General features: G+C 32.2%; 1 protein-coding gene across 10 annotated transcripts in view; it reads left to right on the top strand.

The window, feature by feature from the left end:
* ERBIN (erbb2 interacting protein) overlaps positions 1-7,792 on the top strand; it is a 106,436-nt gene extending 98,644 nt beyond the window's left edge. For 5 of the 10 annotated variants that reach the window (XM_079915269.1, XM_079915275.1, XM_079915274.1 and 2 more), the window contains 5 exons: positions 1,688-1,807; positions 4,187-4,396; positions 5,497-5,589; positions 6,086-6,160; positions 6,968-7,792. In XM_079915269.1, coding sequence (XP_079771395.1) covers positions 1,688-1,807; positions 4,187-4,396; positions 5,497-5,589; positions 6,086-6,160; positions 6,968-7,075 — 606 coding nt within the window. In that variant the 3' untranslated portion in view covers positions 7,076-7,792. The remainder of the gene's footprint in view (positions 1-1,687; positions 1,808-4,186; positions 4,397-5,496; positions 5,590-6,085; positions 6,161-6,967) is intronic. The other 5 variants (XM_079915273.1, XM_079915276.1, XM_079915277.1 and 2 more) reach the window with 3 other exon arrangements.
* Positions 7,793-13,654: the final 5,862 nt, after the last annotated feature.

Consider the following 13,654-nt stretch of genomic DNA (forward strand, 5'->3'; position numbering starts at 1 on the left):
TCTGTTCTAGGATAGGAGCAGTATCCTCGATTCACTTTGTTCTGGCTGGGCCTTACCCATCTTGCTTTGCCTTCTGTCACCTGCCACCACCTGGTTTCTGTGTTACATAATAGTGGCAACAATCGTTTTGTAACTTAGCAGTTTGAAACAGAGAGGAGATGATGGCAAGTAAGCCCTGCATTTCTGGCACTCATTCCAGCTGAAGCCATGGGGTAAAAACCAGGGGCTTTTATTAACTCAGGGATAATCTTTATAGTCATGTGGAACAATTGTTCTTTACAAATTCTTGAACAGTAATATCTTTTGCTTGTTTTTATTCAAGTCAGAGTCTTTGAGTCTGTTGCGTTTATTAACTTTTTCATCCATAATGCACTTGTTCATTTAAAGACATAGTCGTACATTCACACTTGAGTTTAAACTTCAAGCTGTGAGCTGAGTTGATTATTATGCATTCTGAAAGCACATCTCAAAAATGGAAAAGGAAAATAAAGTAATAAAGTATTCATTGTATAAATAAACAAAATTAGATCAAACTACATCTAAAAATGCTAAGCCATGGTTTGAACTAGCAACAAACTGCACATGATAGCTTTGTTGCAGATATGGTTCCTAAGACTAAATTATAAACCCTTAGATTTACATGTATCCTATGGCATATCATAATGAACTGGATTTCAGATTATTTTTCAACATGATGATATAGTTTGCGTATATGTGTTGCCAGCCATACACTGTTTTGAAGGTAACAGTACTGCTATTTATCACAGTCTCTGTAGTTTTCTAAAATATAGCTAGGTGTGTTTAGAACTAAATTAAGATGAAAAATAAGCATCTTGCCTCCCAGCATATTTATAAGAAATATTCAGAGATAATGAGATATTGAGTCTGTTTTTTCTCTAAAGGTATCAGTGAAATAAACTATAATGTAAGGATGTTATTTGATATATAAAAATATGAACTCTAATAAAATTTAAAAGCATTTCATCAGAGCAGTGCTTTTGAAAATACTGAGCTAATATTAGTATGATACAATTAGGCTAAAGCAAGTTTTATAAGACTGTATGTTTATTGATATTGCTCATCATTAATAAGGAAATCCTGGGTGATACTGTGCTGTTAAAAAAAACAGCAGTTAATTTTTTTACCAAAAAACTTTTTGCTGTGCTCAACAGGAGTGCATATATTTTAGTTTCTCTTAAAATTTGGGTAATAACTTGGATTAATAACTAAATTTATTGCTCAAAGTGTTAAAAGCTAGGTATTACTGTAAATAAAACTAAAAGTATTATAAAGGAATATCTTAACAGTATATGTTCGTATGTACTTTCCACACATTATAAGAACAAACATTTTGCCATGTAACTTTGAAAGACTGTTAAAGGTACTAATATTTTTTCCAGTTTTATTGCGATATAACTGATATATAACATATTAGTTCAAGGTATACGTAATGATGGTTTGATATATGTATGTATTACAAAGTGATTACCACAATAATAAATAAATAAATATAGTTAACACCCATTATAAAGGTGCTAATATCGATGGTAGTTATGATGGTAATGTTTGATTTGGTTCTTCATCTTTCCATTGTCTAGCAGTATCTCCTCTCAAGTGTCATCATCATTTTGGTTTCACATCTTAAAGATCATTATTTGTTTATTTTTTATTTCCCCCTCATTTGAAGCATCCCCAGACATCCTGTGCAGGAGATCCTTGTCAAGATGATATATTCATTTCAGGACAGCAGAACTACCCGTCAGCTACACTTAGTCACAAAGATGTTCTTCCAGACAGCTTGATGAAAGTAGGTGCTCAGGGAATGAAGTAGTATCTGTGAGCTTATTGTGTTTTACAGCTTTTGAACTAAGAAATATCATATATGCTTTAACGCTGAAAATGCTTTTTTGAGGGCCTTCACCTCGTGATTAGTAAGGGTTTTTTTTTAATAATTGAGAAATATGAAATGAAATTTCACTCTGCTGTTTCTTAGTTTATTCCATGATTTCTTCCACACTGAAGAATCATTTTGTTATTTTTGGATTTCTGTAGTATCTCCTACTTTTTGGCATTCCTGATAGTAAAACTGTTTGGAGAGTTAAATATGAACCCGTCTTAAATTCTTCATTGGAGGATGAAGGCATTTTAACATACTTTAAATGTAATTAGAAATCACCTTGAAAGACTTTTGTATATGGTAGAATAGATGATGGTTGTATTCTTACTACTTTTATAACTAAAGCATCACTCATTTAGAGAGTTTACTTTTTTGTCACCAATGCTGGATAGATAATTCTTTTCTTTAGTATTTTCCTCAGCTGTTCTTCATCTTAACTAAGCCCATATCCCTAGTATAACCAGTTATAATTGTGAAGCATAGTTATGTATTATATAAACTTCTACATTGTTCTTGAGAGTAGGAATCCAGCCATGTAAGTTTGTACGTATTTATTTATTTTACCCTTTTTTGTTGTTTTTCTTTTAATTGCTGTCGAGTTTCTTTTTCTGCTATCCAATTTCTTTTTTCTTTTTAATATCCATTTTCTGGTTTGGGTTACTGAGTTTGTTTTATGCTTTTTATTCTCCTGAGTTATCTGCTAATCATAGCTTAGTATATTCCATGGCTATGTTTAACACTGATGTAGAATGTGTTCTACACATTCAGGTATGTCTAATTTCTAGGTGTCAGGGAGTCTTAAGAATGGGTCAGAAGTAGTTACTGTCTGGAGTATTCTCCCCAGGAGAAAGGTATTAAATCTGCATGTAGGAATAAATTGTGCTAACATAAGTGCTGTCTACAGAGTTATGCAAAAATAATAAAATAATTGCACAACTATTTAAGTACTCCTAGGAGGATTAATTGCTTCAAATCTACAGTGATCAAGTGGGAAACAACCACAATATTTTTAAAAAAGAGATAATATAGCACCTCTTCTCTCCAACCAACATAAAATTTGTGAGAGAATAATATCTTTGTGCCCTGTCATGAAACACTCATGTATATTCCCAGGCCTCAGAATTAACTAAGTTCTCAAGTATAATACAGTCAAAAAGAGAACTTTTTTTTAAAGTAAAAATATTATTCACCAAAACCAAACTTTGTATTCCTCAGCAAGATGAACATAAGAAGATAATACATAGTTCTGAAACTATTGCCATAATGTTTTCCCAAACTTTTCTACTTTGGATAATTTTAGGGAAATGGGACGCAAATCATCACAGTTTTTCTCTAATTTCCTTGTGGGTTAATAGTTAACAATGAAGTTTTAAATGACTGAATCGCTTAAATGTACTTATTTCTTCTTCTACACAAAAATTTCTTTATATGCAAATATTTGTAATGTAAATATAACCTCTTATTTTTCAGATAGATTCCTCACATTAACAGAAGTAAGCTATTATCACATTTCCATAAAGGTTATTTTTAAATCTAAAAAACAAGAGACTTTAAGACAAAGATATTTCTTTAACAGCAACAGAATAATATGGAGTTTTTGTTTAGCTTGTGAAAAAAGCAAAATAAAATGTCATGGTTTAATTTTTGTGGTTAACATTCTATGGAATTAATACTTAGAGAGTTTAAAAATTCCTAACTTGATACACACACACACACACACACACACACACACACACAAGGAATAAATCAATTTTCTACTGCATAGCTAGATTGGCTTTTTAATTCTGGAGAGGAAAGAATAGAGGTAGAAGAATATACTCAGATTATGAAAAACTTCTACCACAAAACTACTTACACTTTCATTCTAAAGAAAAGCATCAGCAAATGCATATTTTGAGTGTATGTGAGAGATTAAGTATAGTATAGGAAGAGATGCCCTTTTAATGGGCTTACTTAAATGTTAAAATTTGACATACTGTTTACCATTTTAACATTGGGTTAAGCTTACAGAAAAGCAAATAATTTTAAATGTAGATATGATGTACTTTAATTTGAAACTTTTGAAGAGTGAATCTATCAGCGAGCACTCAGACAAGCTTAGAATTAAGACATTAACAGTTTTTTTTCTTTTAAAAGTGTAAAATTAGAAAAAATGGCACACATGGCGTGATACTGTGTGATTTAGAATGTTAAACTCTAGTGCTTTTGTATTGCTCCAAGAAGAACATCCAAATATTTGTAACAAGGCATTATTATTGGTCATTTTAAGAGACTTCATGTTTTTCTTAGATGCCTTTGAGTAATGGACAGATGGGCCAGCCTCTCAGGCCTCAGGCAAATTATAGTCAAATACATCACCCCCTTCCTCAGGCATCTGTGGCAAGGCATCCCTCTAGAGAACAACTAATTGATTACTTGATGCTGAAAGTGGCCCACCAGCCTCCATACACACAGCCCCATTGTTCTCCTAGACAAGGCCATGAACTGGCAAGGCAAGAGGTAAGAATGATCAAGAATATTTGGAATATGAGACTAAGCTTTTAATGTATTTTATAGGTTATTTAATTATAGCAATAAATCCATACAGAATTTTAACATAGTTTTTACTGTTTTGTTTAATGGCTTGGTTTCATGTTAAGTTTATAAGGTATTAAACTTTGTGGTTTAACTTGACAGTATGATCCCCCCTGTTCTGATAAATTGATATAGGATAGTATTGAGGGCATGATTTTTTTTTTTCCTAAGGTGGTTGTATTTCCAAAACTGGTTGATGATGATACTCCAGTAATCGGACCTTCTTCAGGAATAAAAATAGTAGACCGTTAAACTTGAATGGCATATTATAGTTTGCTAATTGTTATTTGATAGTTAGCTTTTGAAACTGGCCTATAGTCTCCAGACTACTTTGAGAATTAAATCTTACAAAGTACTTAAAAAGTCAACAGTTATATATTCATATATTTTGATAGTTTATTAATAAAATATTATTATTAGAAACTTAGAGAACAAATGCTTCATTCATTTTGTTTTGGTCTCTGGGGAAAGGGAGTGTTTTATAACAAAAATTTAGTTCTTGCATCTTTTTCTATAGCTTGGTTGTAAAAAATAGTATTGATTGATCATCAATCCCAACTCCTTTGAAGCATATAAACAGATTTAGGAAATGAGTTAATATCCAACAACCACCCAGGGATCTTTTAGATGTCTTATGAAACATCCAGTAGTCAGAAATACTATGTAATTTAGATGTTCTACAAATGGAAACTGATAATAAAATACATGTTTTGTGTGTATGCTCTATGTCATTAAAGTCCGTGCTGTCCAAAATATATAAAGTCAACATTAATTTGTTGCATATCCTCATAAGATAGCAATAGGTTAATTTAGGAGCTATGCTTTATAATCCCAGCTGTGCCTTTAACTCACTAACTCATTAACATAATATTTCACATTGTAGTTTCATTTCATCTGCCCAAATATTTATTTTAGTTGAATTCTTACATATTTATGTTTTCTTGAACTTAATTTACCAGTGTGGTTATTATTGTATTATAGCTTTTTCTGATATTAGTAATAAGTTTATTTCCATATTAACTCAGATTCGAGTGAGAGTTGACAAGGATCCAGAACTTGGATTTAGCATATCAGGAGGGGTTGGGGGAAGAGGAAACCCGTTCAGACCTGATGACGATGTGAGTTTTGTTTATATATCCTTGAAATGCTCATTAATTTTTATTCACTAAATTAGTACCTTTTATGTATAAGTAAAAATCTAACATATTTATATAGATATAGACAGACATCACCTTGTGATTTCCCTCTGTATTGTTCAGCTTTTTGTTTTGAAATGTGATCAGCTCAAATTGTTTAAGGGCTACAAATTTAACCAAAAATTTTTAATGTTCATTATATTGTGAAGTGATTTTTTAATTGTTAATACTTTTCTTCACATCTATAGAATAACTTTTTTATCACTTTAATAAAAATCACTAAAGTAAGAATTACCAGAAGCACAAATAACATAGCGTGGTCACAATATTATTCAGAGGAGACAGGGAGAAAACTTGCACCACAATTCAAATATTTGCATACTATTAAAAAAAAGATTGCTCCTTGGTACTGTTTTATTTATGCATCAAATAATTATCAAATTCCATCAAATAATTATCTTTTTTGTTGTTATTAAAGGGTATATTTGTAACAAGGGTACAGCCTGAAGGGCCAGCATCAAAATTACTGCAACCAGGTGATAAAATTATTCAGGTAACTAAGATACATTTTTTTTATTACTTTTTGTTTTATAACATCTGCCTTCCTCATCAAGGGCTTATTAAATGCCAGATTTGAAAGTAAGCATTTTATGAAGATATCTTCAAATACTTGTGGATGAAAACAGTGGCGTTTCTTATAGGCTACTCTCCAGTGCTTTCATAGCTTAAGATATTTCCACCTTGTACCTTGGAAGATCATACTGATATTTTTAAATAAACCTTAGCATTTTTTGGAATATATCTTAGCCTTTTGTTTAAGTTTACGAATGTTAACTTCTTCTAAAATAAGATGATGAAAGAATCTCCTCTGTGTGTTACGAGAATTAAAGGATTTAATTCACAAGAAGCACTTAGAACTGTGTGTCTGATGTATAGTAAAACATCATTAGATGTTTAGCTTAAATTATAAGAAGTGTAGTGTCCTTGATCTGGTGGCTCCTAGTCAATGGAAAGACTAGGCCTTGACCTCTTTTACCCTTGCAGCTTGGTGACCTCAGTTGTACCTTAGCGTATACACACAACACCATGTCTGACACTGTCTTAGACAAGTGCTTCCTAATGTCAGGTTGCTATGTAAGAATCATCTGAAAATGTGGGCAAGATACAGGTCCTGGGTCCCACCTTCAGAGATTTTATTTCCATAGAGATGGGTTAGGGCCCAGGAGTCTAGATGTTGTTTTAAATTGCCAAAATGATGCTTATTTTCTGCCAGGTTTGTGAGCTGGCAGAAATTCAAATGCACAAATGCAAATAAATGACTATGAAATTTTTTTTTAAGCTTTTTTCTTCTTTCTTCTAGGCTAATGGCTACAGTTTTATCAATATTGAACATGGACAAGCAGTGTCCTTGCTAAAAACTTTCCAGAACACAGTAGAACTCATCATTGTACGAGAGGTTTCCTCATAAGAGCTGTGGACTAAAAAATGGAGAGACAGCAAGATTTATTGGAAGATACTTGCAGGGGAAATTAATATTTTGACTATTTTTATATATAAAGAACTCAAATATGTTCAAATTTGTACATTAATGAAATAATGGAATTTGTGATTAGAGGGAAAGAACCACTGTACAGTATATAGGGGAGACTGTTGAATTCATACCATATAAAACTTTTAGGTTTTTAAACATAGCAGTCAAGGCTACAAAAACAAATGTATGTTGTTTTTGTATAGAGTGTAGGTTTATTTTTGGATTTCATACACATGATTGAACTCTGTGCAAGGCTCTAGTTAGCCTTGATTGTAGCCCAGAGACAGATGGCAGAGCTATCTATCTCATAGCTTTTATGCCCTTATTTTTATTCAACTGGTATTAATGTTTTTCTGCTGAAACTTTTTTTTTTATGTGGGCAAGAGATTCAAAGTGTTGGCTTTTGCTATGTGCATATTGAATTGAAGAATGAGTAGGTGAAGGTGGTGCTGGTGGGTTCACTTTCCAAGGCCAGATTAAAACAGTTATTTCCTATAAAAATCTGGAAGCAAAGAATGAAAAAAAAACAGCTGTTAATGTGTTTTTATTAATAGAATAATGCAATAAAAAATGTGATGTCTTTTTAAAGAAATAAAAAAGACAATAATTGCATTTTATGAGCTCTTCAGGATCTGTTCTTGTCATAGCCATTACTCTACATCTGCTACTAGTGAATCAAGTTTCAATTTTTTAGTCACAGGAAATTTTTAACTCTTCTGTAGATGCATGTCCATGCATTTTCTTTCCTTTTTGTTTTTTTTTTTTTTGGTCCATGCATTTTCCGTGATGCAGAAATTCCTTGATTTTTTGCAAATGGTGGTACTTGCAATTTGTTTTATAATTAGTACTCCATTTTAATCTTAATTTATAATTTTTATTTTAAGCAACAAATGAAACTGAAATGGCCAGTTTTAAGATTGTGTTGCTGTAACACAAAATGTAAGAAGATTTAGGAAAGCCTCTTGATTTTGTTTGGCCTCAACATTGCCTTGGTAAAGTAAAAGGAAACAGTACGCATGGAGCTAGGAAACCAAAGCAAGTTTGTGAAACTGGCACAGTGATAGAGAATTGCTGTGGAGAGTTGTAGAGCAAAGGGATGGGTCCTTGAGGCCTACCAGTGTGTAATGGTGTTCAGATAAAGGGCTGTTCCTACAGGTAACATTAAATGTGAACTCGACACTTCAGAGTCTTTAAAGGGTTTCTAAGTGTATCAGTGTAATAGTGTTTTACCACCAACTGCCTTTGTTCCTCGTTAGTGTAACAATTATTTGATAGAGGTTTATTAATTTTGTTCAAACCATTAATTTTATTTGTTTTTGTTCTGTCTATGTAATCAAATAAAATTTGAGTGACATGCAATGGTAAGAATTAATGCATGGTTATTTGGACCAGAAAAAAGTGCCATAGAAGACCAATAACTGTTTTTAGTCGAGGCTAGTCTGAGCGTTTCATTAGAGCAATATTCAGTTATTGCAATTCATTTTTAATTACTAAGAAATATAATTTTGGAATTTTGAATCTGTTACGCTTTGTTCTTCAACCTTGTTTTAAGGTTAAGTCTTCTATAAGACTAGCGAAAACAGCAATCTGCATTATTTTTGCAAAAGTGAGTTGGACTCGTTTGTTTCTTGCTAGTCAGAGTAAATAGGCAGTACTTTTAAAAAGATGTGAACTCCAATACTGCACTTCTTTCAAGATGTTATCAATTGGTTATTGTACTGTATAGTTTTAATAATATTGATTGAAGCCCTTTAACAACTCTTTGTAAATTTTAACTCATTTTAGTTGATTTTCAGTACTATTTACATAGGAATTGATTTTTATGGATATAGTAGACAAAATGTGCTGTATTTTGATAAAATTCATTTATTGTATGTGTGTTGTAATCTCTAAAAAATGACAAACAGCTTCTTTAAGACAAGCCTTGGTGTTCCCTTTATTCATAGTTTATTTTAAAATATTAATTTTGGCATTCTAAAATTACTCCCATCATTTTTTATTGGTTTCAGTCAACTTCTCACAGTCACATTCTGCTTTTAATAAGGAATACAAAAAATAGGTATAATTCTGACATTTTCAACTTCTTTACCTTGAATCAGATACACAGACTGTGATTTTGGAAAAGGAAATAAGCCACAAAGAACAATTGATTCATCGATGATCTAACCTTAAATTAGTTGTCTGCACATTATATTGAAATATTACAAGTACAACAAATGTTATATACACTAGTATTTTCTTCTATTCTAGTTAATTTAAAAAAATTTTAATGTTCTCGTAACACACAAAGTCAAGTAAGAAAGTTTGTTACAAGATGAGTAACATGACACATAACTTAAAAAACTAATAGCAAAATAGTTTTGCACTTAAATAGCCAAAGTTTTCTCCTAAAATGCTGGAAAATTAAAATTAAATAACAAGAATTCTTCATTAGAATTTTTGTTTTGGTAATGATAAAATTTCAAAATTTGAATAAAAGAGTAATAATTTAAATCTTTTGAGGAAATAGAAAAGACATTTTTAGTTTATATATTATTGAGTAATCTGTAGTTAAGGCCCATGCCCATAATTGATATACTTACTTTTAATAAGTATTATGTAGCAAACCATCAAAACCAAAACTGTCTTATTTTTAGTAACAGCATTTAAAATTGACCACCCTAAAATTTTAAACCGTTAAAAATTATACGTCCAGCACAAAATTGTTTACACAAACTAAAGTTTTATGCTGATTCATTAAGGAATCATTGGTTCCTCTGACTCCATGAAATTCTAAAACTCCCTACACATTTATTTTGTAAATATTTTTCTGACCTCTTTGGACTTGAAGCTGTGTATATACTTGAAAAATTCTTTAAGAACATTTAATCCCTCGTATTTCTGGGTATGGAAGAAGTGTAGGTTTACCTTATTTTTTACTTCTGAAGGAAGCCTTTGGGATGGAAATGCTTTTCAGTTCATGATTGGTGATCAGTCACATCTACTTGAAAAGGTATTTTTTTCATTCTTTGTTGAAGTTCTTATTAGCTTATACTTTTGGTTTAATGTATAGTAAATAGATTTCTTATGAACGATATATTGAAATCAAAATTAGAATAATTTTGTTTCATTAAGAGTTAATGAATACACATAATTGATGATGAACAAGGGAACAAGCAATTACTTTTAAAAGGTAGTCTAGATTATATAAGTAGCCAGCTCAAACCTTTAGGTAATCCTTTTGTTTCTAATAATAGAATTCAGAAAAGGTTGACTATCTTATATCTAAAGCTGCTGTTTCTTTACCTCTGCAGAATTTTAAGCCCAGCAGGGTAGCAAACACAGTCATTTATAGTTTTGGAAAAATCTTAAGAGAATGCCATTTTCTTTTTAGGACTTTGCATACTCTTTGTGAAGCAATTTGTGGAATTAAAATTTACGGTCTCCAAAAATGTACAGTCCTAAAATCCAAGCAGCATTCTAAACTGAGAAGGTTTATTTGGGGAAAATACCTCAGTAGAATTTTTAAGAAAGAGACTGAAAAATGATGCTACTGTTATAATTCCCTTTTTCAAATATAACAACTAGGGACAGTTACAAACTTTCATGGGGTTTCATCTGGCCAACCTAGCTTCTCAGTCAGCCCTCAATCTGATTTCAGGATGAAATATGAAAAGCTCATGTATGCTTTCCTGCCCCCAACCCTGTGATTCAATAAAGCTATTTTTGTTTTGTATGAAGAACATTGTCGATAAATATTTTTCCTCAACTGACCTTGCTTTAATCTAATCAAACCAGTTTTGTTCCTCCAAGGCAGAGCTTTAGAAGGATCTTTTTTTTTTATATGTTCTTCCCAACTAATTTCCTTGTCAGGAAACTTAAAGAAAAATAAGCTAAAAATGAAGAATTAAAATTGAAGAAAAATTAGTATGTGGAGCATGAGTTCTTAGGGTAGATGATTGTAGGACTCCCCATCTTCATGAAGGGCCAAACCTAATACTCAGAACTAATGCCATCCCAGAATGGATATTAAAACATTTCCTTCACATTTGGATCATCCTTCAGAGGAGCATTTGTTTTCCCGAGAACCATGTGCAGGCTTATCTCCCAAAGTAAATTGTTCAAGGTTGTACACTGGCTCATCCTTCATGCTCCCCTTCCCATCCATATCCCTAGAAGTGACAAAAGATGATTTAATACTATGATAGATAAAAGTATTTAATTTCCAAAGTTTTGGAAAATAAAGGTGTACACTGGATAAACTTCAAGGAATTGTTGGAAGACCTAGGGCAGGTAGGGCCAGAAGATTCTACCACAAAAGGTGAATTTGGCTTCAGGGATACCTCAAAAGTAGAGACAGGACAGTGGATCAAGCAGGAGTTCTAGTGATGGTTGGGTGCTGCATCATGAGAAACTGGTTAGGACAACCACCTTTTTTATGCCAAGCAATGTGCAGGAGATGTCTGGCCCAAGGCAGGAGCAATGCGTATGGATGCTTAGATTAGAAAAAAATAGTGCGGCCATTTTGAAGTGGCGTGGCCTACCCAGTGTAATATCGCCTTCACTCACCATCAGTGCAGGTAGTTTGAGAAGGTTATTTGCGTACTGTAGTCAAGCTCATACTACGGTGATAACAAGAGTTACTGAACAATTGAAGAAAAGCATCACCATGAATGTCACCAAAGAAATCACTATTTAAAAGCAATATCTTCTGAAACTTATGAAAGTATTTAAATATCTTTATAATGTAAAGTAGAATTTGTCACAAATTCAACAACTGTGCTAAGTAGGAAGTATACACCTAAAGAGCAAATCAACTCTCTCTCTTAGATTTGGATTCCATAGAATGTAATGCAAAAGAACTAAGAAATAGTGTGAAGTGAGACAGGAATAGTCTTCATGTTCCAACTTGGATCCAATAGGAGTTCAAAGGGAGAAGGCAGGAGATAGATACAGAATGAGAAAAAATGCTCAAGAAAATGTCCTAGATCTGAAGAACAGCATAGGTCCTCAGATCAGTGGGTCCATTCATAACAAAAACTGTAACATGAACACACTTATAAATAGATCTTCATGAAATTTCAGATCAGGACACCATGCAAAGTTCCAAAATGTGAAGGAAATTACTTGCAAAGTGAACAAAATCAGATTGACTAACAATTTTCATCAGCATCATTGGATGCAAGGATACAGTAAAGCAATATATCCAAAACTTTAAGGTTATTTAAGTCTGAAAGCAAAATACAGTTTCAGGAATTCAAGGTTTCAAAATTTACCTCCCATATAGCCTCTCCAGAAGAGGTACCAGGGGATATATTGGAATAAAATGAAAATTTAATCTCAAAAGTAAATTTGGGATCCAAGAAATAATGTGACCAAAACCACTTGTAGAGCAGAACTAAATGTCCTTAGTATTGATAAATAATGTGGATGTAAAATATTAGAAAAATCTTAAGTTGGAATTCATGTGGTGAATAATGATTATACAAAGAATAGACATTCAGTATTGTGTTTTTTATTTATACAAGTAAATGCAACAGGCTCTAGGGTTTTTTTTTTTTTTTTTGGTCACACAATGATGTGTATACATATAGTTGACTCCACTGCATTTGACTTATCCATTTTTATAGTGATGAACACTTTTGATGCCTCCACTTCACCCCGTGTTGCCATAAACACCACAGTGGTGAGTATCCTTATTTCATTTTTTTGAACCTGTGTGAAAATTTGTCTAGAATATGTACCTAGGAGTACAATTGCTAGGTCATAGATACTATTAATTTCACAAAATACCAGTAAAAATACTTTTCCACAGTCTGCACCAGTTTATGCTCTCACTAGCTAAACATGGATCTCATTTCTCCACATTTGCAAATAGTACTATGTGACTTTCTAACTTTTGCATGTTTGATGAATATAACATTGTATTTTGACATTGGTTTAAATTTCATTCCTTTAATTACCCGTGGTTTGACAAGTACATATACTTGTTAGCCATTAAGGTTTACCATTCTGTAATTGTCCTATTCCCTTTTCCCATTTTTCTGATGTTTTCAAGGCTGATTTGTAGTAGTTCCTTGTCCATTCTTGATATTACTCTCCTTTCCTTTTGGACATTTGCAAATATGTGTTCCCGGTCCAGTCTGTTTAACTTTGTTTATGGTGTATTTTGTTTACAAAAAAGTTTAACGTAGATGAAGACGAATCTATCAACTTGTCAACAATAAAGTATATCATTATGCTTTATTGTTCTTAAGTCTTCCCCATTGCTGAGTCAAAAAGCTATTTTCTCACATTTACTTCTACTAGATATATATATTTATTATTTAGATTTTAATCCATTTAGAGTCCACCATGGTTTATGGCCTAATGTTGGGATCAATTCCTCGTTTTCTTTACATCATTTACTAAACAGGCCTACTTTCTGTTGATCTGTGATGCAATCTTTATTGTATATCAAATACCTCTGTATACACAGACTTTCTGAGTTCTCTATAGTGTTCTTTTGGTCTGTTTTTCTGTTCTTATACCTATACC

Source organism: Stenella coeruleoalba, assembly GCF_951394435.1.
Source record: "Stenella coeruleoalba genome assembly, chromosome: 3".
Taxonomy (NCBI): domain Eukaryota; kingdom Metazoa; phylum Chordata; class Mammalia; order Artiodactyla; family Delphinidae; genus Stenella; species Stenella coeruleoalba.